The 27,404-nt window shown below is 37.9% G+C and overlaps 1 protein-coding gene across 1 annotated transcript in view; it reads right to left on the bottom strand.

Annotated features, from left to right (window-relative positions):
• Window positions 1-26,791, bottom strand: part of LOC140171939 (death-associated protein kinase 1-like) — a 238,219-nt gene extending 211,428 nt beyond the window's left edge. Inside the window, 2 exon segments of the mRNA XM_072195283.1 lie at window positions 10,021-10,242; window positions 26,479-26,791. Of these exon segments, the coding sequence (XP_072051384.1) occupies window positions 10,021-10,242; window positions 26,479-26,540 (284 nt within the window). The 5' untranslated portion in view covers window positions 26,541-26,791.
• Window positions 26,792-27,404: the final 613 nt, after the last annotated feature.

The raw sequence follows: 27,404 nt of genomic DNA, 5'->3' as shown, positions 1-27,404 counted from the left end.
AATCTATTTCCTTTTAAAAAAAACTTGATGAAATTTCGCATTTTTACAAAACTCGTCCATTATTCCTTTTAAAGATCACATCCTGATTTATAGCTGTTGATTTATTTATATTTGTTTCCTTTTTTCCCTTCCAGCAGTAAAACAGTATTGTTGTTTACATTTAGTATTTCCTACATAAAATTATTTCTTTAACATACATGCTTTATAATTCATTGTACTTAATAATTTAAAAGTAGATTTTGTTGAATATGATTTTTATTTTGTCTTATAAACATGAACAATGAACATTGTATAGTTAAATTTGACTGTGTTCATGGGAGGCTACAATGTACATCGAGATTGTATTTTTGCTTGTATTTATTTCCCCAGAACATTTTGTATGAATTATGTTATGTGACAGGGCCATATCCCTTCCCATATGTAGATGTGCTGAAGCAGGACATTGGGCCCCGGCATTGACCTGGTAACAGAGATGCAGGATAGGAGGATATGGAGACCTGTTGTAGTTCGGGAAAACCACCTGAAATAAACAAAAAAGTACATCTATGCAACAAGAAAGGAAAGCACTCTGTGTTTGGAGCTTCAAGTCATATCCTTGTACTTATTGTATTGTGCTATTCCAGAAAATAGATGCACACCCCCTAAGAGTTCGGATTTCCAAACTTTTTGTCCAATCGTGTCTCATCCAGACTTTTAAAGTGTCCAAAGGCAAACAAATCCGACAGAAAAGTAGTTCAAAATCAGAAATCCTTAATTTGAGAGCTCATTTGAGATATTTCCGTGATTTTTCTTTCATTTAATTGGATTTCCAAGCTTTTTCAAGTGACATTGGCAACTGGAATTCCAATCGTTTTCAGAAAGCAGACTTGAAAATCCAGACATTTCTTTGATTGAAAATTTACTCCTCTATAGGGGTGTGGACTTATTTTCTGGAAAAGCCCATTGTTTGTATGGCAATTCAAATAAATATTATCATACATCTGAGGCACCAGGGGTCCATCAATCAGTCTTTCTTAAAATTCCATTTTAGTCTCAAACCCATTCAGAAGTTGCTCATTTGGAAAATCATCCAAATTCAGTTTCATAATTAAGAACTCAAATCCTTGTGCAAATCCTGTACAAACCTGTACCAGTCCACCACTGCACCCTCATGAATGATTTGTTTATTATCATTATTGTTAATAATATTTATTATTGTTATTGCTATTGTTATTGTTGTTTTTATTGTTCTTTGAACTTATATACCGATAGCAGTTTAGTATTCCAGAAGGGAGTAGTACTAGTAGGGAGTGTTCATACATGTAATGGGTAGGGGAAATACAGGGGTAAAAAAAATCCTAAAATGTCCATAAAAGGGGGTAAAAACTCAGTCTTCTAATTGCGAAGGATCCAAAAACCTGATACTTTTAGTTTTAGTATAAAAGCATGAGTCAATGACCAGCCTGTTAAATTGAAAAAAGGAACATTTTTATAGTTTTTTTGATTGTACATGTATTAGAGGTAGCCCAAGGTCCTCCTTCACTATGGTTTCCACTGACATCGCATGAAGGACTGAGGAGCACATCAAAGCCCGAAAAGTGGCACACAGAAAAATAAATTAAAACAAATTAACACTTCCTACCTTTACGTGTGTGTTTTAAAGAAATCATTTTTGGTTCATCAGCGTAACTTTTGAGCACATTTGAAGGTGTAATTGCCCAGAACTGTGACTAAAACGATCACCATTAATTTTGTTTATCAAGCAATAGTCAACTACAATACAATGAAGTCTCTTCTCAGACTGCATATGGCCAGGGACAGGCAATTTGCGTGGAACTTTTTTTGCGTGCAATTCCGTGCAATTGGCTATTTTTTTTCCTATGGGCAGGGATACATGATTTGCAATGAAAAAAAAGTTCCGTGCAATTTGCTATTTTTTTCCGCGCAAATCGCCTGTCCCTGCATATGCCTATAGTATTAGGAACATAAAGATGACAGAGAAGCATGATGTGAAAGAGATGGTTCAGCATGCTGTAATCGCTATGCAGACATGATTAGGAGGCCCACTTTTTTACTACAACATCGATCGCATGGCCTTCGTATGACGATAGGAAAGAGAAAGCCATGAAGTTTTGGGTTAGTATAATTTGTACTACTAGTAATGGGGATCAAACAAAAATTTGCATGATTAAAGGCTCCAACTCTTTCACCCCAGCATAAGCGCCAATCCAGCGTGAAATGTGGGGGGCAGTCAGCCTAAATAGTCAAAAAGTAGCTGAAAAGAACAAAAATGGGTAATTTCCCCCCCCCCCCCGGATTGACGCCCATGCACCCCAGCACAGTGGCGTAGCGTCATAGGGGCACGGAGTGGCCCCCCCCCCAATCGATTGCAAAATTTAGAAAATCCCATAGGAAATTGCCAAAAACGGCTTGTGCCCCCAATCAGAGTCGGTGCCCCCCCATTGGATGACCCACGCCACGCCACTGCCCCAGCATTTATGAATCAATATTTATGAACAGTCCCTAAGTAGACCACTTTGTGAATACAAAATTGTAAAATACACTATGAATACAAATATGGCAATTAATCCCAAGTTGCCCTCATACATGATGCTAACTCTAGCCTTGACATTAAATTACCGAAGATTCTTCTATCTATAATATTATTATCACCCAGGGTGCGAGTAAACAACCACGGAATACTCGGCTATGTATTGAATCAAATTGCCATGAAATTGCCCAAATATGCGTTGTTAAATGGCACCTTTATGGCGAAGTCTGTTGCCATTGTTTGCCATGACACAATGCTGTCTGTTATATTATTGCAAAATGGTTTGGGTGGAGTTGTCTATGGAGGGATTCATGGAAAAACACCCTGTCTGCAATAGCTGCTCTATAAAAAATTGATAATTTTCTGCATTCCATATTGTACTATTTAACAATATGACACCTGGCAGCTGACCGGGGCAGCAGATGGAGCCCTATCCATCAGCAATAGCTGCCCTATAGACAATTGATAATTTTCTGCATTCCATATTGTACATATCTAACAATATGACACCTGGCAGCTATTGCTGATGGAGCCCTATCTGCAATAGCTTCTTTACAACAGCAATAGCTGCCCTATAGACAATTGATAAATTTCTGCATTCTATATTGTGCATAATTTGGCAATAAGACACCTGGCAGCTATAGGGCATTTTTAAATCAACCCCTTCATAATGTATCAAGCGAATGTGAAAATATTTTTCTGGTCTTCTCAGAAAATAAACTTTGAATGTTGCCACCTGCAACAAGTTACTACACAAATAACACAAAATCATAATTATGTCACACAATTGGATAATTTTTGTCTTGAATTGTACACTAATTCTGTTCACACGTTTTTGAGGCTGTCATTTTATTTAGAAGGGGCCAAAATTATGTCAATGATCAGATTGAGTGTATTATTTGTAACCTCCCCTAGATATGAAGGTCATATCTGTGTATGACTTCTATCACAGATATAATTGAAATGGTAGAGCCCTGTGAAAGAGCAGGTTTTTGAAGCCCAACATTGAAATTCATTGCTTCCCAGGAAAACAGCAGACAGCAGACGAGACAGCAACGTGAGTAGCTGAGTACATGTATCTGTTTTTTCAAAGTGTGACTTTAAGGTATGCAGAGAGCTCTCCTGTCATTCATATTTTAAATTACCCATTTTTAATTGTATTTGAAAGAGGACGCTTCATTATTTGGTGACCCCATATTTTATTTAGTATGTCAAAAAGTAACTCCTCGCATATTTTTGACCTCTTCACATATTAGTAACACCCTTCAATAAAAACATCAAAGTCCCCTTGTACAGGTGCGAAATGCACTAGGGTAATGCATTCATTCCTTCTTGATTTTGTTAATTTCCATAAATTTGCAAAGCTCTACCATGAAAATCATCTCTAGTGAAATGTCACAGGTAAACACAATAAATCCTGTGATATTTTGAACAGGAAACATATAGGTGTACTGACTCACAGACTATTCCAGTTGAAATCCATACACCCCCGTGGAAGACATGACATTAATCTTCCACACAGGGAGTAAGAATTTCAAATGGAGTTATCTGAATGGGTGATTCCATTTGAAATATACACCCCCTGTGTGGAAGATTAAAGTCATGTCTTCCATAGTGGGTGTATGGATTTCAATTGCAAGAGCCCAATACTAGATTTCAGTTGCTCAAAATAGCTTTTGAAGTAGCTAGGGCCCTATATCCAACGAAAATGAGTGCAACCACACCTGCATAGTTGCGTATTCATGATGTTCATACTCAAATAGATGGAGTTTGATTTGTTGCAAGTGGTGTACTGTACATTACAGATAAATGCCCATATGACATCAGATCAGACAGAATTGCTGTGTAATTGTTAAAGGGCATTCATTGTAAGATTAAAATAAGTAGATCAGGAATTTCGCAACTGCAATGCTTTTATAAAACCAGGCATTACTCATCCCTCCTACGAGCTAGGCTTCTCGCTTTGCAATACTTCATGTACATATATATATTATATTGGTACAGGAATCAATTTCCCATTTATAGGCTCCCCCTCACAGTGTAATTTACCCATTACCCCCGGCCATTACCAACTTCAAAGTAATGCGCCATATTGCCTTAGCTCCAAAGCTGCAGCACCCATATTTATAATACATGTATGTTGAAAAATCACTCATGAACTTTCATGTTCATTTATTTTTCAGGTTCAAATTATTATTAAATTATTCAAATGCTTATATTTACACCATAACGTATTTGAGAATAAACATTGACTTTGTTATATATTTTTACACCCTGCTACGAATGGTACACTCAGTCAGCAGTACTAGTGTTTGTGCATGATCACCAGAATCCACACGTGCATAGCTGACCCCCGTTCACACACACACACCCCCACACACACAGCGGCCATGCGAAAGATGGATTTTTAATGTCACAAAAACAACAGAACGGCCAAATATGCAACGGACCCACCTCACAAGCTTCAGCGCATTCAACGCTACGATAATACACAATGTTAATTTGAGATAGACAGTGACATTCATACTTTAAAAAATTAAATATTTGCAATTAAAAACTCTTTAAAAAAAAAATTAAGAACGATTCTGAATTTCATCAATGAAAATGCAGTGATGACGTCATTGGGTTAACGATTTTCCAAATGCTGATTGGTCGATTGCGTCACTGTCAGTGATCTGTGCATGCACGGTATGGAATGATTTTTCGTATGGGGGCCAGGGCATTATTTGGTTAAAATATGTTAGTGTTTTCAAGTCGGGGTAAGCAACTTTGTCAGCCTCATTTGAAAATAACCAATAAACTGTAGTGTACATAGGTTGCCTGTAGCCACAGCACAGGGATGGTCCTGGGGATGGTGTAAAAATTAGCATCGATCACGCGACTTGGTATCTACAGTACTCTCTAAATGTAAAAGAGTGAAAAACCACTCTGAATTTCAGAGTGAATTTAAGTTAGCTCTAAAAGAGTGGGGTTTAGCTCTAAAAGAGTGAAAACAGTACACATATTTTCACTCGCGATTTCGAGTGAGCCTCACTCGCTCAAAAGTGGCGCAAAATCTCACTCTTTCTTGGAGTGAACTGTCAGCCAATCAGAAGCGCCGAAAATCGGCCGATGTGTTATGTCCTACACCTAAGTGTACTCACCATTGTACAGTTTGACTATTAGCTTCACTATTAAATCCATAGTTTTTCATCATTCATCCCACACTGAAGTTCGACACATTGTGTATGTGCTTAAGCTTTAGACCAGTTCAACATTCCTAGATCGGGCCCTACCCTACCCTGGGGCCTAGCTAGCCTCACAACAATTTAAAGCACATAGTAGCTGTTATGAACTGCTGTGATATTCTTGTATATAAAATAGGCCTAAATGAATAAATAAATAAATAAATGCTCTTTTCTGATTCACTCTTTCCGGAGTGAATTTTTTCACTCTTTCTTGAGAGTGAGCTTCACTCTAAAAGAGTTGTCACTCAGATGGCTCTTAGTCTTAGAAAGAGTGAGATTTCACTCTTTTTGAGTGATTTTTCACTCTTTCACATTTAGAGAGTATGAGTATGACACCAATTGGTCACAATAGTTTCATCCATAAAATCATTAGCTCCCATTATACTCCCACACAAGCAAAAACAATGCCGGTCATGCAACAGGTTGTCTGTATGAATGCCTAGAGACAATACCCATATTGTGAACAATGAATGCATAACAGAAGGTCCCTTCATTTCCCATAATGCATCAGTGGGATGAAGAACAAACTATTCCACAGTCTAGGCAAAAACAGTTCGAAGTAGAATCTAAAATGGTTTTTGAGCTGTCTTGTATGTGAAACCTTAAATGGTTCTACAAAGAAGAGAAACAACCATTTTAGACCTGAAAAGGATTCTGGAAAGGCCAGTTCAAGAACCATTTTCTCTTGAGGGTTCTATAAATACATGACAGCCAAGAACCCTTTTCCCTAAGAGTGAAAAATGACATTCATGCTCAAAATATGGTTATCAAAAACTAGGAGAATTGAATTTTTGTTTCACTGAACGACTTATATGGTGGTTTATTTGCTACAGGTGTACATGTAAATGCAGACATTGACAGTATGTTATCACTTCAAATAAAGAATAAATAAATCAAGAAAAGCTAGAATCAATATTGACCTTGCATAGCAAATCAATTCAAGCCAACAGATAGCATTCAGGAAGTGCAGTAATGATACATCTGTGCACATTACACAGATACATACTAAAATAAAAATGCATGTACGACAAATTTGCATTGAGGGAAAAGATAAAGGAAACTAGTGGCAAATGGTGGTCATAGACCACAAACCTAGCTGGGGCATGTTGGTGTTGTGGAGGTATCTGACCCCTGCAAAATGTTCCAAACATGTTCCACTGGTCATGACGTTTGTTGTCGCAGAGTTTGAGTCCCGTACTCCTTACAGATGTCCAGAAAATGCAATTTTAAAATTTGACCCCAGATGACCTTTGACCTGACCCCTGCAAAATATTCAAAATGTTCATCAAGTCTGTTGTCTCTGAGTCTGAGCCCCGTACCCCTTACAGATGTCCAGAAAAGCTATTCTAAGATTTGACCTCTACATGACCTTTGACCTGACCCCTGCAAAATGTTTCCCTGGTCATGAGATTTGTGTTACTGAATTTGAGCCCCATACCCCTTACAGGTATCCAGAAAGTGAAATTCTAAGATGTGACATCAGATAACCTTTGACCTGACCCCGGCAAAATGTTCCCCAGATCATTAAGTTTGTTGTCAACAGGTTTGAGCCCAGTACTCCTCACAGATGTACAGGAAATGCATTTCTTAAATTTGACCTCTGCATGACCTTTGACCTGACCCCTGCAAAATGTTCCCCTGGTCATGAGATTTGTTGTTACCAAGTTTGAGCCCCATACCCCTTACAGATGTCCAGATAATACAATTGTAAGATTTTGCCCCTTAATGACCTTTGACCCCAATTCTGTATGCAAGTTATAAGCGTGTGGTATAGCCGATGCATATATGCAAATGACATCATTGTACTGTATAATATGTGGCAGAAAAAGCATTTTGAAGATATTTGGTTAAATACAGGAAATGCCCCTTAATGACCTTTGACCCCAATTCTGTTTAGACACTATGGGCACTGGATATAGCCAATACATATGTGCAAGTTACGTAATTGTAAGGTGTAACATGGTAACATGTAGGAGTAGAAGCATTTTGAATTTATTGCCAGAAAGAAAGAAAAAGTTTGACCTCTGCATGACCTTTGACCTGACCCCGCAAAATGTTCTCCTGATCATGAGATTTATTGTAACCGAGTTTGAGCCCCATACCCCTTACAGATGTCCAGATAATGCAATTGTAAGACTTTACCCCTTAATGACCTTTGACCCCAATTCTGTGTACAAGTTATAGGCGTGTGGTATAGCCGATGCATATATGCAAATTACGTCATTGTGCTATTTAATATGTGGCAGAAGAAGCATTTTGAGTTAAATATTTGGTTAAATACCAGAAATGCCCCTTTAATGATCTTTGACCCCAATTCTGTTTAGACCCTATGGGCACTGGACATAGTCGATACATATGTGCAAGTTACGTAATTGTAGGGTGTAACATGTAGGAGGAGAAGCATTTTGAAATTTATTGCCAGAAAGAAGAAGAAGAAAGATCGGATAGCAAAACAGTACCTAGCTCGGGGGGTTGAAAACCCCCCAGCTAGGTAAATACACATTTAGATATTGAACACTGCATGAAGAAATAAGGTATCATTACTACAATATTCTTTTCCATGAGTATTGTGGTTACTTTTAATACACAGATCCTGAGTTTGTCCGGGTGGGGGAAGGGGGGGGGGGAAGGGGTCCCTCAACTTCAGAGGTGAATGTCCCTGTCAAGAAAAATACACCCGATGACCTCCTTTTTAAAGTCATACTTGATAACCTTGTTTTGTAGGTTCAGCTCAGGTGGTATGCGCCGTGCATTCTCTAAATTCAGTAAATCAACCGTGTAATTGAATGGGATTATTTTGAAATTTTAAAATGCTTGAAATATCACAAACAAATGGGCCTACCGTAAAACCCCGTCTACAAGCATATATAGTATTTTTTTTATAAAAGCATAATTAATTCGAAGCAAGCGTTAATATACCAATACAATTGATCGGTCTTAAAATAATACTTGTTTGTATATATGCTTGGATCCGTAATTTATTTGCTCAAACTCCATAATGGCGACTGGATTAATGTAGCTTTCATCAGAAGCACACTATATACTTGTAGATGGGGTTTTACGGTATGTTAATAAATAATATAAATACAAGCTAAAACCGTTGGGGTTCGATATTGAACCCACAAAACTAACCGAGTATATGGAAAATGCCATACCCATACAAAAATGCCATACCGCCGAGCGGTTTTGCCAGCTCCTCTCCATGCCACTCGCCGCCTGGTTCAGCTTACCTAATGACCATTTTTTTTAAATTTTATCATCAAAATACCATAAACTAACTTCAAATTTGCTTGTTTCAGCAAATGTAAATTTGGCAAATTTGAAACAAAAAATAGAATATTGCTTCATTTTTCCAAATTTTCTACCCTATGACCCTTTTTACAATTTTTTTATACCAAATGACCCCTTTTTAAAAATTGTATACTATGTTTATTTAAAATGTTACTTATTCCATTCTTGCACTGACCTTCAATAAACTATTGGAATGAAATATATCCTACGCATGTTTATAAGCAATAAAATAAAATTTCATTATTGACAAGAAAATTTTACAAATTATATTGAAGGTTTCTGGGCCATGGGACGTCCTGAATTCAATAAAGCAAACAAGCGAATAAATTGGGGATCCATTTCTAACAAGTAAACATTGATTGAATAATTCCTTGCTACATGATTTTGATTGATGTTGGATATTGGGCTATTTCAGTTGATACCCCCCATAGAAGACATGACCTTATTCGCTCACACAGTGAATGTGAATTTCAAATGGGGCCACCCATTCAGGTAACCCCATTTGAATATTTTAAAGGTCATGTCTTCCATAGGGGGTGTATGCCTTTCAACTGGAATAGCCCATTTGGTTTTGAAAGGGGAATCATTCCTTGGTACATGATTTTTATTGATTTTTTAATTGGAAATTGGAATCTTTTCTGACCATGCATGGAATTAATCTAGTATAAGTTGACACCCTTTTTCTATTACATCAAAATATAAAATTGATTAATTGTTGCTTGACATAACCAATATAAGTTTAAAAGGAAATGTGAAACCTTACAACAAGAATTTTAGCTGCACATTTCAAGAATCGAGGAATTTTACTATGGTACATACTACTACATGTATCGTACTGAAATAGGCCTATCAGTAAGATCAGAGCATTTTCCCCCCAGGTAGTAAATTTTCTGGGAGATTTCTGGCAGTGAGGTTGCCGATTTGGTCAGGGACCTTTAAATGACAGTATATAATTATTATACTAGTACTTACAATTCCAGAATAAGGACCACTTCTGTTTTTGTTTCAAACACCTCATGTAATGAGATAACATTCTGGTGAGACATCTCATTTAATATGTTGATCTCTCGAACTATGTCGTCCCTCTTGGCTCCTCTCCGACTCGCCGCATTTCGTCTTTTCTTGACAAATTTCCCAGCGAAATCCTTGCCAGTTTTGACGTCTGTGACTTTCTTAACCTCGGAGAACTGACCACTGAAATGAAACAAATATATGGAGAAAATGGCGATAAATATTACAAGTTTATGGTGTCTTTTTCTTAAATCTTGTAATTTTGTGATTCTATCATTAGGTTTGCTAGTCTGCTCTACAGTCTTGGAAACTGATTTACAAACTATGTATTGGTTATGAACTGTGTGAGAGAATAGCTCACTTGATATCCTACATTTCCAGACCCACACACACTAGGTGGTGGGGGCAGGTGCAAGCACCCCCCCCCCAAAAAATCCACTTTTCAAGTAGCCCTACTACATGCAGGATTGCAGGTAGGGCCCTTTGACTGTGGCAATCCCTAAAAATGCTATACCCTGGAAAACCCAGTGACCACTCCCCTCGAAGGAGGTGTACCGGTCACTGGGTTTAAGCAGTTCTCAAGGTATAGTGTGTTTAAAAGGCCCTTCCCTTTAGTAGGGGGCTCATGGTAAAAATATCCAAAAGGTTGAAGTCCATTTTGGAAATTCCTAAGAGGCAACCCCCACAAAAAAAAAATCCCTGAGTATGGGCTGTTAGGTAGTTTGAATTGTGAGGGTCTTTAGTATTAGTTATTCAATTACTGACATACCTGATGTGGGGGCAGACCTTAAGTTGTACTGTTGTAGAAAAAACAAGCAAGATTTTTGGTGCATGAAAACATGTATGGTACATTTTAGTTGCTATAGTGCATACTGACATTAAATTGAATTTACTACATACCAAAAATACATACATGTATGAGTACATAGTTTGCATTATGACTAAGTAGAGTCATTAAATTATTTGTTCTCATTTGTGGTATTGGAAACTCCTCCGGTAATTACAATTGATCAAATACTAGAAATTGTTTCCCACCTTCATATTTGAACCAGAACAGAAGCAAAATAATACAAAACAATATTAATTGCCTATTTAAAATCCATATACCTTCATTGTAAAACACATCTCAATACTTATGTACTTCAGGTCTCCAATGTTGCCCAGTAAAAGTTCAAGCAATGCACTTTCTCTCTGCATCACAATATAGTGTAGGATCTATAATGTACATTTTTTTCCATGTTTTCAGTAGTAGAAAATTGTCTATATTGTCACAAAATTGTCCACGTAGTTGCCTGACGTGTTATATCCTCCCGGGGTAAGGTGTATCCAGTACAGATGGCCATATACAGGGATGTGCCGCAAACATCGGTCACATCGACCCACTTTTCAGGTCAATTCGTCGTCTGTATTCCATAGTGGCGTATAGTGGGGCGCCGCGAATAAACAACTTTTCGAGAAAATCGGGTTTGAAGAAATGCCAATTTAAAATCGATTTGTGTAAATCAGACATTCATTATAATTTGTAAATGATGTGAAATTTCTGTAGTAAGCTAAATAGATTTTATTGTTATATATTTTTCAAAAGAAATAAATACATACTATTGCTGGCAAACTGAAAATAAAACTATACGTCACTATGGAAAACAAACAAAACGCAATACCCTAACCTAATGTTAACCGTACGCCACCTCGGTCGCCGTGTAATCCCTATGGCGTTATTTTTCGTCGTTCAGTATTCCATAGTGGCGTATAGGTCCGATACGTACGCCACTATGACATACAATGTTTTTCATTTTTTGCCGATATTTCATAATTATAAAATGTGTATAAAAAGTGGCGTATGGTCGACACGCCCACTATGGAATACAAAAATGTCACTTTGTAACTATCATACATTTAATTAATTAATTACTAATTAATTAGCTAATTATGACTGATGAGACTTAGAAAAATGAAGAGAACATCATTAAAAACATATGTGCCAATTTTCAAAAAATGACCAAAAATCACTATACGCCACTATGGAATACAGCCGATTTAATTTTGGTATATGGATGGGTCATCTTTTCAAAATTTTCCCTATTTTTTTGCCTCACTGCAGCAAAAATTTTGAAATTGGCCAAAAATTTAGAATTCTGGTATTGCAATGGGTTCACACATGGATGCAGCACATCCCTACCCAAACCTGCCATACTTGAGTACCTCTCCCCACCCCCTTGAGTATCATCACAACCTAATTATTCCTCAAAATGTAATCATATTTTTCAGAGCATTATTTTCAGGTATATCCCCCACTGGAATACAATTGTATGATGCCAATTTCACTATCTCATTTTTTCTCCCAGGTAACAAACTCCCAAATTACCAGTATTGGAAAATTAAATTTGATTTTCTTTTCTAAATTATTTTAAATTGCCCTAGAAAAGAAAACTGAATTCAATTATAACACACAGGCATACATCATCATCAGCGGGATATTCAATTTGAAATTTACACTCTCCCTGTGGAAGATTTGGCTATTAAAGTCTTTTACAGAGGGAGTATGTGTTTCATGTTTCATGTTTCAAATACAACTTACATTTGAATTACCGGGACTCCAGTTGAAGATAGGAGTATGGGTATATAATTAACCCTAGCCAATGCCATTTGAGAAACACCTCCCTCTGTAGAAGACTTTTTAAATCTTCCACAGGGGATAGCAGATTTTAAATGGAATATCCCATTATTCAGCAATCATAAAAAGTATATAATTTGAAAATCCACCAGTTACTTGCAACATATACCTGGTCAATAAAAACAGCCCTTTCACTTGTTTTAGTCACACACATGTGTACAGTGCATTACCCCCTCCCGGCCCCAATATTCAGGATTGCCCATGTACCACCAACAATAGCATGCACACACACTGCCCCATTATTCCACTTGTATTAAGTTACTAACAAAACAAAAGTAAATCTTTCCGCTGGACAAAATATGTGAATGAGGATGTAAATGATGCGCTTTGTTATGAATGCTAGTGAGCTCTGAAAGTTGATGTCAACTTGGTAGTGGCCAGGGGGAGGCACTCAAGTTTGGTTCAGGGAAGGATGTGCTTGCCACAGAGTATCTGAAAGTTGACTCATATTTATGCCAATTTAATTCAAGAAATTTTTTTTTATAGTTTCAGGCCAAATATACTTCTACATTGATACTGGAACGGGACCTATTGAAGGTATACTTGGAAAATATAACTGACACAATTTCATAAAAAATACCTATATTTATACCAAAATTGACTGTAACAGGGTCCATGTTTATACTAGAAGCTGGGAAATGGGACCCATATCTGTGGAACATACCGCATACAAATGTAGTCATTTGTACCAAGTACCAGTCCTTTAAGGGTATAGTGTAAAGTGAAGCTATCACGGTATGAATAATTAGTTTAGAATCATTTGAAGTCCAATAAATAGATCAAGTGCTGTTACATAAATTTAAATATCTGTTAACTTGGGTAAGCGTCTGTCTGTTCTCATCGGAGAGATCTACACTAGATGGCTCTGTGGTGGTGTCACAATGCACTAGATGGCTCTGTGGTGGTGTCACAATGCATAATTTTGCATGAAATTTCCAGTGCAGATCTTTCTATGTGATTGCAACAGCAAAATCTAAATTACAAATTTACGATTATCAAATGAAATTGGCAAATTAGGATAATTTGATTTGGAATAAGCCCTGGGGATTAAGCTCTCTCAAACTTAATTTTAAAAATATTTTAAAAATATCTTTTCTGATTATTTCCACTGAATAATTTGAAATGCCAAGAGAAAAAGGTAAATGAAATCTCCTAATTTTAGATCAATGCTTTCACACTCAATTTTCAGTTGTTTTTTTTTACTTTTTCTAAATGTCGGTAGGTAACCGTAGGTTATTCAATTCTTTCCATTTTAGAAGGAACGAAAAAGGAGAGAAAATGAACAAATACATGCAAGTTGCTATGGTACCCCCGGGGTTTTGACTCCAAGACCCCTCACATGCCATGCAGTGCATGGCCGACCGGTAGCCACAGGGGTTTCACTGGCCTAGCCAATGAAACCGTGCGTGTATGACTTAGGTTGATTGCGTCATTCCATCACGTTGGATACATGCATGCGCAGTGTTTTGCTTTGTCAGATTTCGTTAGATTTGGCATGGTTAGGGTTATCACAAATTTTCAGGTCCCTGCATGACACACATTTTCTGCAAAACCATGAACACTGGTACTTCATTTTCATATCAATCCATCAAAAAGTTTGTAAAAAGCCTCTGAAGGAAAGGTTTATTTGTGTCAGTGTTGCTATTTTAATGTGCACTTTGATATCTTGAAAGTCAGTGTTGATTTACACTAAAAGTGATAAAAATGTTGCACGGAGTTCTCATAAAATAATTTCGGAATCGTGGCATCAAGTCTCATTACCATAACAAAGCATTCTTGAGCATCCTATCACAGCCACTTAGCAAGAAATTATTTGCACGGAGTTCTCGTAAAATAATTTCGGAATCGTTGCATCAAGTCTTATTATCATAACAAAGCATTCTTGAGCTTCTCATCACAATCACTTAGCAACAACATCCATTTGGAAGTTTCCTCCCAGCCATTTCATACCGCAGACTTCCTTCATGTCTTAATGCTCTGCGTGCTGATAGTTTCAACATAAAAATTTTGAAATATTTTTTTCAAAATATCAAGAGCTATCTCAAGAACCACTGAACCAATTACTAGGTTTATTTGTACTCATTTTAATGCATCTTTCATGCTGATTCTAAATTTAATGGTCATGAAATTGAAAATGTGCAATTCTGAAAGTTCTAATTTTTAGAAGAAAATCTGGAACTTGTCGTCTTCAGTTGACGCCTGTGTGGAGAGAGTTAAAATGGTCATTTATACCAACCCATAAGTTGAACAATATACTTGGTATCTCTATCTGACTCATTTTGAAATGCCATAAGGCACAGCCTTCCCATGATGCATTGTGCAAAATTGAGCTACATCGCCCATGAATCTCTCTCTCTTTGCTTTACATTGTATACATGTACAGGGTATAGTGTGTCTAATGTCTAAAGCTGAAAGCAACACCATGTTGGATTTCATTTTGAGAATAGACTGGCTAAACATGGGTTGATAGTCAAGAAAACACATTTTGCCAGATCTGGATGTACTCTGTTCACTGAGGTACATTTGGTCACTATCAACCCATGTTGCACTAGAAAGAAAATCAGTACAGAAAATTGAAATGTGAGAAATGCATTATGGGAAGTGTAAGATATCCTCTCAGATTAGCCCATGCAAGATGAGGATGATGATGCAGGAGTTATTAGCTGTCCACTGCTGCGGGTGCTTTAGAGAAATGCATAGGATTAGCTACCATACTTGTTACCAAATATATTTGTTAGACCTTTTATGCTTTTCCATGATAGAAAATTCAAAACTTTTTGATATAATTTTTGCTTCTAAAGATGACTTTGTGATACACAAAGTTTAGCAGGGCATCATATGAAATGCAACTGTCATGTACAGACTGTGTACAAGCTAAAACTTGAGGAAAACTTCTTTTTTTTTAGGGGGGGGGGTGCTGATTTTGAAAAAGTGGACCTTTTTGGACCTTCCCCAAAATGTTGTGGACTTGTTTGACCAAGAAAGCATAAATAACCTACTTTTTTTGCTTGCTATGCTCGCAAATTGGCAAATTTGGACCTTATTTTTACACTGAAATAGCATAAAAACCTGTGTTATTTTCTCTTGCTCCATGTAGGCTCGCAGGGGGTAACTGCCTCCCCAGTCACCCCCCACCCCCTGCCTACGCCCCTGGTAAAGCTTGTTACCTGCCATATATCTAGTAGTTATTCTGTATGCATTAAAATCCCCCCACCAAACATTATTATTCCATACCAAGATGGTGAGTCCCAAACAATGCACAGTTCCTGCATAAATCCTGGGCACCGCATTGTAACAAACGCCTTATTATGCATGATACACCAAACGCCTAGAGGCAACAAACTTGCCAGTTCCGCTACTGTGTTAGTTAAACTGGTTTATATCTCTATTTAATTAAGCCTAAAAGGGAAGATCCTGCACAAAATTGAACAATTATATTGGCTAAGGACGTTGAACTTAACTCATAAGGCCAGTGTTGATCTCTCCTTTGTTTGGGTGTGGTTAGTGTCGTTGGCAGAAGTCTGCGTGCTGGTGGTAGCGGCAGTGTTGGTATTGGAAGCGGTAGTGTCGGTATTGGTAGCATGTTTAATGTTTGATGATTTCATTATGTTAATTTAAGATGGGACTGGCACATGTTCGATCAGTCATGCATTGATGGAATTTTCCTTAGGGTTTATTTTTCTAATTACGACTAATAATATTAATAAGCTTACCGTTATTTACTTGCTGCAAATTTATAGCATGTTGTGAGGAAGGTTTTTTTTAAATTTCTGCCAATGGTGGTAAGTTTAGGAGCATTAACATTTTACTATTTTTTTCACTGGAAACATCCCGGAGTATGGACACTGGTGCCTCCCCTCCCCTCCCCTCTTTAAAAAAATAAAAAGGAAAAAACAAAAACCAGCAAGTATACCTAGAAAACCTGTGAACCTTCTTAGACTCTTTATTTTGTGCACAAAATTTTCCTTCCCCGTCGAGGGAACCAATTTGAAGAGTGGAGCAAGCCAAAACGATTTCGATTGCTCCTCCCTTTCCAAAACCTGGATCTTCTGCATCTGACAATATGAACCATTTCTTCTCTTTTCAAGTTTTTGAACATTTCTGTTATTCTTATTTGATTGTAAGGTGATCCACTTACAGCGGAATTATCTACAAAATGATTCATTTTGTCAACTTTAAATGCTTGCAGACTAGAAAAACATCTTTGGGGGAATCAAGTTTGTGTATTCATTACACATTGGTAACTGACTCACAATAAGCAATTGTAAATTCTTTTTATTCAAAAAAGTTAATTAGTGACTCACTTTTCAAAAGACAAGCTTTAAAATCCACGCATTTTGATTCAACTTCATCAAATATTATCTACTGATTTGCAACATATTTGTCAAACAATAGAAAATTATTATGATATGTCTGTCTGTAATAAACTATCCGGCGTGAATTTTTTGAAAAGCAGCATTTATTAGAAATAGCAGTAAATTTTCAATGAAAAACTCAGTTTTGGTTTGTTTTCAGGTTCAATTTAGCCTATTAATATAAATAATATCGGTAAATACCATAAACTTGCATATTATACATGCATGTAAACTTGGCATTTTTATGCAAGATTGTGATTTACTTGAAATTCTACTATAATTTGGCAATGAACTGGATGGAAGTTTAATAGATTTTGTCCAAGCAATTTAGCAAATGAGACGGCCAACAAATGTATTAAGTCCGGTTCTTACTCCACATCGCAGCGCGATGCGATGCTATAAAAACTGAAATCTGAGCCAGGTTTTTACGAGCTCGGTGGTAAAAAATTCTCATCGCGCTGTGGAAATTTAGGTCCACGATGGAGTTGGATTTTGTTCAACTTTATAGCATCGCGCTGCGATATCGCAGCCAATTGCACGCTTGTGATTGGCTGCTGGAAAATCAAGGTCGGCAGAATGACCATAAAAGGAGATGCAGACCCCACATGTAAAAAGCATCGGCGCGATGTAATTAAAATGTACATTTTAATTTCATCGCATAATGCTGCAAGGTTTTAAAGCATCGCAGACAAGGCTGCGATGTGGAGTAAGAATCGGACTTTAAGCTTGCACATGATAGGGCATCACAGACATTTGGCATTATAAGGTCACTTTTTCAAAGAGGGGAGATGGGAGCATTTATTATAGGGGGCTTTTATTATACAGTATATGTTGCATATCTAAAACATGATACCTTTAGAAATAATTTTTCAGTGATTTGATTCATGAGTTTGACTCAATTTTGTGCCAAGTTCAGAGAAAGGGTGCTATACAATTGAACAAATGAGACAGACAAGCCCATATAATCGGGCGATGGCACTGGGGGTACTCTCAAGTTTGGTTTTGGTAGTGGTGTGCCCCCGGGGGTGTGCCACTGAGAATTTGAAAGTGGACCCATCAATATACCAATTTTTCAAGAAATTTGGACCCATCAGTATACCAAAAGTCAAATTTTCGGCTGAATTTTACCCAAATTGTGGCAAAATTTCACAAATTTTGTCTAGATTGAGGTAAAATTGGGCTACTTTTCTAAAAAATTAAGAAAATTGTGATAGAAATGACCCATCCATATACCAAAATTGGCCTAGAAAAAGGGGTCATTGATATACGGTACCAAAAGGCCAAACATGCTATCCATGTTTGCGGCATGTCCCTGTAATTAATTGGCACTTATATCAAACTCTGCCAAAGTTTTAAATAAAAAGGCACACGTACACGCATTGCATTTAGATAATTGTCCATAGACAGTAGGGGCACCACAAGGTGGTAGGGCCTATATGGGGGGAAACAGTCAACCAGATTCCCCCAGAATCTATAATTATTTCCAATTTCTGCAGCAATTTTGCACAAAATTAGTTGATTTTTGTTTCCCCCCCCCCCCATCTTCTGAAATTCTCCAATTCCCCTGCCCCCATTTTTTTTATGCAGCCACTGTCCATGGCCAATATATTGTACACACACATAGGCCTATACATTTGCCAATTATATGTCAACACAAAAACCTCCCCTTATTTCCTGGTTTTAATCAGCCAATAATACTGATAATATAATCACCCATGATAATTAATCAGTTCCACAATGCCATTTTTAGGCTGCATTATCCACACCTTCACATACCACAGTCGATATACATGTATGACAGGCGCTACGATGCAAGCATCAAGCCCACCTATATAATGTCATAGACCTTTAAGGTTACGTAGGCCAAAATCTGACTCACACATACATATTTATGCTTTCAGTTCACTGACGTCAGGCATTTTGAGGTAAATTGACTTGAGTGCTGTAATTAGCTGTAAATGTACATTAATTAATTAAAGTACCGTACATTATCTGTAATACGGAAGCCCAATTTCCCTCATACAGGTCACTGTTGCATTATAAGCTTTGGAGTGACAGTGAACATGCAGGGAATCTTGTTTTATGTAGAGTGACTTACATAAGTTGGAAATGCTTGTGAGAATTATTTGCAAATTATACTTTGCAAATTGTTTCCTTTATTTTGGACCAATTTAAATTTTGGACCAGATTAAATTTTGGACCAATTTAGATTTTGGACCAGTTTAAATTTTCAATGTGTGATCCACTCGGGTCAGAGTCAGAAATGTGCATGGTAAATAAAAATAAAAGGGGGAAAAAGTGTGTGTGTGTCGGGGGGGGGGGGGGGGTTTGGAGAATTTGTAACCCATTTAGTCTGCATTATTGTTCAATTTACATTTAATTAACATGTCAATACCTAGAAATGTCAATGTCAAAATTCAATGTTGGGCCTCAGTTGATCAGATTGTGCCCAATATAGTAACAACTTTGTCCTTGTTGGATTTCCACCCAAAGACCCCACCTTAGTACATGTACTAGTAGCCTTATTTTAAAATCATGTCAGAGAAAAAAAAATCTACAAACGATCACCTTGCCCTACTTTATCATTACATAGCGTGTTACCAGCTGAGCAATTTCAAGCTCTTCAGCTAGCGTTCGAAATAATACGACCGGTTAGCTGGCCATTGGCTTGTAACTTTTTGGCCTGGCCGGTAACTTTTCTGACTGGCATCTAGTTGCCGGCCCGGGTGGCCGGTAACTTTTTTTAAGGTCAAGCTCGGCTGGCCTGTAACTTTTTGAGGCATATTTCGAACACTGTCTTCAGCAGTTCTGAAGACCCACATGGTGATCATGCTCCAGTGGTTGTTTAGCCTCACCTTGAGCAGAGCTCCAATTTGTGGCCCTTTTAAGCTCAAAATTGGACTAAAATAGAATTTCTTAGCTCCACAGCCTTTAATTCAGCCCAATTTTAGTTTACTAGTCACCCCCAAAATGCAGAAATTTCAGTTCAAAGTGCCCTATTTTGCCCTTCAATCAGCTCTTAGCACCAAAAGTTTGGTACTCGGCACTGCACACCCTACCAAAATTAAAGTTGAATGCCAGCACCACCCCTCCAGGCTGAATACATGACAGTTAGTACATGTATATTAAAACACATATTTGTTTGGTTATTTTAATTATTATACGTTCATAAATATATGTTTATATTTGTATGCCTCTCTCATGCAGGACTGGCCCGCGAGATGTAAAAATCAATACCAGAAATAGATCTAAGTGTGTGCTAATTGATCCATTATTGATACAAACACATTGAAATTACCATTATGAACAGTCAATGAAAGATTTACCTTCAAATCAAATCTTGTTCATATCATATCCCTGTTCATATCAAGTAGCCTATAGGATAGAGTGCTATAATACACTACATGTATGTTTACTGTTTTATAGGTTTAATGAATGGATCCTGTCCTGCCGGTATTACATGAGTCAGTGTAGAGTCATGAACGTTGTGTGCGTCTCACAAAATACTGCATGGCTTGAGGAATAAACCAGACATCGCAGCAATATTTACTTCATGTTTCATTTATTCATATCACTTCAATATATCTGAGACTGTGACCCATTCCTGCAAAATTAATATACTTAAGGGGCTGGCATTTTCTTGGACGGCGGTCCCAAATATACTGGGGTCATAGAATTTTTAGACCCAAAATAGGCGGGTTATAATTTTTTAACACCCAAAATAGGGGGTTAAAAAATTATTAAGGGCTGGTGACTCAAAATTTTTCGCGCATTCTTTAACTTCACAATCAAAATGTGCATACAGTCTACCGTATTGTTTGTAATAAACGCTCCCCCTCTAATAAACGCCCCCTCCAATTTTTGTGTGAAAAATTGACAAAAATGCAAACATTTCCATGCCATATCGTGTAGGTAAGCTTAAAACTTGCATCAGTAATGGCAGTCACGATCGCTAAATTGCATGGAAAAAACCTATTTCGACTCAACTCCCATCCATTCATTGCCTAATTATGGTAAAATTTCACTAATTCCATGCACTTACAGGTGTAATTTTGTTGTATTTCCCACGAAATTGTAATTTTCAGTGGGCGCCGCCATCTTGTATGGTCATAAATCCCTCCTTTTAACAGGAGCACCATCAGGATTTTAAAGCTTTTTTCACTGACAATTCACTTCCAATAAACGCCCCCCATTTGAAAAAATGCAACGCCCCCGGGGCGTTTATGTTTATTACAAACAATACGGTATATCTATATAATGCAAAATGTTTACGCGCTTTGCGCGCCTTCTTTGCACTTGCGATAAAAAATTACTACTAGCATAAAAATTGACTCGGTCACTGACCCGTTTGGGGCCCCCCCCCCTTTCGGGTCTGAAGAAAATGCCAGCCCCGTAACCCTATTCTATTACCCCCACAAAAGTGGTATATTTGAGTGGTGTGGAGGTATCATATTAACTACTGCGTTGCAGTGTTATTGGTTGGGTAAAAACCAATAAGTGGCATACCATTGGCAAGCTTGGACTTTAAGCTTTTAGAAAAACGAGTTTAATATTTAATTATGCAAATATTATGCAAATTAGCTCATGAATAATTAATGAGCTCATAGCCAAATATGATCAAAAATTATTTTCATTTACAATTTTGAAGTGTATGAGTACATCAATGTGGCATTTTTATGCAGTTTTAGATACACTGCCGTGTTTCTACATAAAATAAAAAGAAATCCGGGTTACTTTGGACCATATTTAAAAAGTGTATGGACATTTTTGGGCTATTTTAGGGCAAATTTGGCCTAAAATGGTCAAAATATGCAGGTTTCAAACATTTTAAACCATTTTATGATGTGTTAATGGTAGTTGTATTAGGAAAAAAAGGTGTTTTGTTGATAGAGAAGTGATAAATTATCAAAACTATTCCAAAGATAAGACCTTATTTATTTGTGTAAATAATTTTTTTACATGTATATTAAGCCATAGAATAGGGTTTTTTTAGTGTATTTTTTTTAATTTGAGATTTCTCTTTAGATGTAGAAAGAAGCACAAAATTAGCTTTATTTTATACCGTAATGATACGTGTAGCTTATTGAAATTGCAAATTGAAATTGAAGGTTCAGTTTTGAAGTTTATTATATAATGTTTTTCTATCTTTACATTATTTCAAACTTAGTTTGTATACTAGTACCAGCCGCGGATCCAGAGAGAAAAAAATACGGGGGGCGCAAAATACATGAGATTTCTAGATTGCGACGAACCATGGCGCAGAAAGCGGTCATCAGCGTCGCTTATGCCTTGACATTTACAGGGGGGTGTTTGAGGGGGATGTGCCCCCTCAGAAGTGTTAACTTTTGCAAAATGTAGACCCAACTGAAGGCATTTGGTGGCCCATTTTGACACTATTATTGTGTTAAATTTGAGTTTGAAAGAGCGGAAAATTTGTGAAATGACCATGACGGGTCATTTCCCATTCGTGGACAAGTAAATTTTCAATATTATAATTGTATAAATTTAATTGCTTGCGCGACGCAGGGGGTGTCTGAGGAGGGATGTGCCCCCTCTGAAGTGAGAAAATTTTGCAAAATGAAGATCTAATTGAAGCCATTTGGTGGACCATTTTGACACTATTAGGCCTATTGTGTGAAAATTGAGTTTGAAAAAAGCGGAAAATTTGTGAAATGACCATGCCGGCTCATTTCCCATTCGTGGACAAGTTTTCAATATTATAATTGTATAAATTTAATTGCTTGCGCGACGCAGGGGGGTGTCTGAAGGGGTTGTGCCCCCTAAGAAGTGAGAAACTTTTGAAAATGAAGCCATTTGGTGGACCATTTTGACACTATTTATTGTGTAAAATTTTAGTTAGATAAAGTTCCACAGTGATAAAGTTCGAAATGTGTGAAAATGAAGGCCCAATCGAAGCCATTCGTGGAATATTATTCACTATTACTGTAGGCCTAATCATTAAGTTATTACTTAAAACAATATAGGCCTAAATGGTACGGGTGTCCGAACAAAAGCAAAAACGGTCAGTTGTTTACGCATACGTAGGGGTGTCTGAGGGGGAAAATTTTGCAAAATGAAGGACTCAATTACGCGCAATTTTACCTTTCTCTTCTCTTTTTCTCGCCTTTCTATACTAGTACCAGCCTCGGAACCAGAGAGAAAAAAATACGGGGGGCGCAAAATACATGAGATTTCTAGATTGCGACGAACCATGGCCGCAAAGCGGTCATCGCGTCGCGCTTGCGCGACACAGGGGGGTGTTTGAGGGGGGATGTGCCCCCCTCAGAAGTGAGCAACTTTTGCAAAATGTAGACCCAACTGAAGGCATTTGGTGGCCCATTTTGACACTATTATTGTGTTAAATTTGAGTTTGAAAGAGCGGAAAATTTGTGAAATGACCATGACGGGTCATTTCCCATTAGTGGACAAGTAAATTTTCAATATTATAATTGTATAAATTTAATTGCTTATGCGACACAGGGGGTGTCTGAGGAGGATGTGCCCCCTCTGAAGTGAGAAAATTTTGCAAAATGAAGATCTAATTGAAGCCATTTGGTGGACCATTTTGACACTATTAGGCCTATTGTGTGAAAATTGAGTTTGAAAGAGCGGAAAATTTGTGAAATGACCATGCCGGCTCATTTCCCATTCGTGGACAAGTTTTCAATATTATAATTGTATAAATTTAATTGCTTGCATGACGACGAGGGGGTGTCTGAAGGGTTGTGCCCCTAAGAAGTGAGAAACTTTTGAAAATGAAGCCATTTGGTGGACCATTTTGACACTATTTATTGTGTAAAATTTTAGTTAGATAAAGTTCCACAGTGATAAAGTTCGGAAATGTGTGAAAATGAAGGCCCAATCGAAGCCATTCGTGGAATATTATTCACTATTACTGTAGGCCTAATCATTAAGTTATTACTTAAAACAATATAGGCCTAAATGGTACGGGTGTCCGAACAAAAGCAAAAACGGTCAGTTGTTTACGCATACGTAGGGGTGTCTGAGGGGGAAAATTTTGCAAAATGAAGGACTCAATTACGCGCAATTTTACCTTTCTCTTCTCTTTTCTCGCCTTTCTCTTCTCTTTTCTCCTTTCTCTTTCTCTCCTTTCCCCCTTTTCTCGTTTTTTACGGGTAGGCGCCCATATTTCCTACTTTTGCTATTTTTACTGAGGGGCGCGCCCTCCCCCCCCTCTGGATCCGCACCTGAGTACTACTTAGAACTTTATGAGGACACACCTGGTTAAACAGGGGGCATATATCAGGCATTAGTAGCACAAGGTTTTTTTTGGATGGAGCTGCAAAATTAAATCTGGGGGAATAATCAGTAAATGGCATCCCCCCCCCCCAAATTGTGTTGATTTTCAGTGATTTCTTCTTCTAATTGGGGAGGAGCTGGGGGAGATGCTGCCAGCCCTCGAATTAAGGATCTGAAGGGGCACAGCAACTTTTTTAGGGCAAGTTGAAAATTGCCTTGGATTTTTAACGAAAAGGCAAGGCAGAACGGCAGTTTGTAATATATCAAGAGGGCATCATGGCAACTGTTGAAAATTTGAGAAGGGCACCAAGGCAATTTCTCAAAAGTGAAGAAAACACACACAAACATAGATAGATGATTTTTTTTAATGAAGGGGCAGGGCTGGGGCACCGACGGCAACTTCATTAGAGGGCACGGCAATTGACTGCCTTGGGTAAAGGACATATTTTGAGGGCATTACGGCAGTGGGGATGGGCACCCACGGCAAAATGCCATGGGTGCCGTGGGTTAATTCGAGGGCTGGATGCTGCACATATGAACGAGTCAATGCAAATTAAGTCAGGGAGGATGAGAAAGCACAGAAACTTGGGAATGCCAGCCAGGGCAGGGTAGGGAGTACCAAATTTCATGGACAAAGGGGGGTGGGGGCATGTTTTGTTAGTCAGCCAGGGTAAATGTGCCCTATCACTATTATATATATCAGAGGAAGTGCATCCTAGTTGGGAGAATTCTGATAGAATATGGATTATGGATGTGTTGTGTCCCAATACTGTGTCTCACTCTTGCATATCTGGCCTCTGGTACATGTACATTTATGGCCTAAGTTCTTTTCTAGGTCAATTTTAGTATAAAATGTTCATAATTTTCAAAAACATACCCCAATGTTGCCCAATGGACTGTGCAATAATTATCTGCCCCTCCAGCAAAAAGAGGTCACACCTGGGGTGGGGGAAGCAATTTTGGCCAGATCAAAAATGAAGGGGGCAAGAGATTTTTTGGCACAAAAAAAAAATCACTTTTGACATAACATGCTGCAATGGGTTTGCAAAATTAAAAATTAAGGGGAGCAAGGAATTTTTGGCAGGCCAAGGAGATGGGGGTGGGGGGCATTTTGAAATTTGACCAGAGGAGGCAGATTTTTGCACAGCCCCTTATATTGCATTTAAGGCCTAAACTGAATAGATGAGGCCCAACAATTTGGCAATAGCGCGGCATATAGGCCGAATGCCGATTTGTTTTTATTCGCGCAGAGTAACCGTGCATGTTTTAGGATTTTTTTCGCTATGGAGCAAGCAAATGGGTCCCAATTGGGGGGAGGTATAATGTGTGTATGTGAATACACTTTTCGGGGCAGTGGCCCGGGGGGGTCACTCCCATTGGGGCCTGTACACCATCCGCGATAATGAAAACGCGTAAAAAGGGTAGGCGCGATCGCGTAACGCGTTAGGGTGTCAAAAACATGAAATATTGGAAAAAAGGGTAGCAAAATTGCAATTGCTAAATACGCGGAAATGAAATTTAGGGTATGATAATTTGAATATTTTGATGCAAGGAATAAAATCCTTGTTTAGGGTATTGTTTTAGCCAAGGGTTAAATCCTTGTTTAGGGTGCTTTTCAAAAGTTGATTATCGCGGATGGTGTACAGGCCACAATGGGAGTGACCCCCCGGGGGGGCAGTGGTGTATCGATATCGTGAGTCATCCTATGGGGCAATGCGACTAGTAGGCCTATGATTGGGGGCACACGGCCTAAGCCAGGGGGCACAAGCTGTTCTCTTTAGGAGATTTGAATATTTATTTTTTCAAATTATCTCATGCTAACCAAACCCAAACTTCAGTAAATTTGTACCTCTTGACAGATGCAGATTCAATCCATGCAGAGTACCCCCAAATGGAGAAATAAAATGGGAGAGCGAGTGCGGGAATATGGAATTTAAAACAACAAACGCATGTTAGTGTGAAATACTCCATACAATATATATATATTCTGGTATTCTTATATGATTTGGAATGATTTTACCGTGGTTTTATATGCATCATGATAATCTGATCAATTGATCATTGCATTGACGCAATGTCAGAGTGTGCACCCGGGGCCGGCAATACACTGCATATCACGTACGTACTCACCTGCCGATATCGGAGCCGATCTCGTAATAATCCTCCAGCGGCTCTGATCGAAATGTTGCCATTATTCACTGCTATTGCAAAATCCCTAATAGAAAAATAACAATCCAGTATCATCCTTGGGTGAAAATCATGAGTTAGCCATTGAGGAGCTCACTATTGACATTCAAACACACATAAACATCGCACACTGTGTGTATGCTGTGCGTGGAGTGGTGAGTAACTTGATTGTCAATTCCGTGTTACTAAAAATAGAAAAATATCTCTATACCGCCAGCATTAAGCAAGGTAACTGTTAGCAGACATAACCAACCAAGCGCTAGTCTGATTTATAAATGTTTCACAATTTGCTAACGAGATTATCAGAACTGACTTGCGCCCTCTGTCGTTTCTTGATATTCGAGGAACAGGTGGCAAATCACAGGCAAATCATGGTGCTGCCGACTGCTACCACCTGTACGAGCACTTTAAGAAAACTATTTTTTTTGGCGAATGGAAACCAGATTGCCGCCCTCAATTTTTGGTTTGAACTTATAACAAATCATAGACTCTGAAGACACGGCAAAAATACAGTTCAAGATGAATTAGGTAAATGTTAGGCTAACCTATTTTTATTGTATGGGCGGAGCCATAGGCGGAGAGCCATACTTTAATTTTGTTTTGCAATATTTGTTCGCACGTTTAAGGGTTTATCTAGCCACTGTATAGATTGAAAGTTGCAGGGTATATAGTATGTAATCGAATGAAGAAGTAGATAGATTTTCTATAATAATATGTGTTCAGGAGAGGAGATATTTAACAAAAACAAAAACACCCAAGTCCGTCAAATGCACGAATAAGAATACGTGTATAGTATAGGCCTATCCACCATTGGGGAATTGCCGCAGCTGATTAGAGTCGTTCATTTCGTGCGGTACATGATTAGAGTC

The sequence above is a fragment of the Amphiura filiformis genome, chromosome 15 (assembly GCF_039555335.1).
Source record: "Amphiura filiformis chromosome 15, Afil_fr2py, whole genome shotgun sequence".
NCBI lineage: Eukaryota > Metazoa > Echinodermata > Ophiuroidea > Amphilepidida > Amphiuridae > Amphiura > Amphiura filiformis.
Note: the sequence above shows the minus strand (reverse complement) of the source record. Positions and strands in the feature narration are given on the sequence as shown.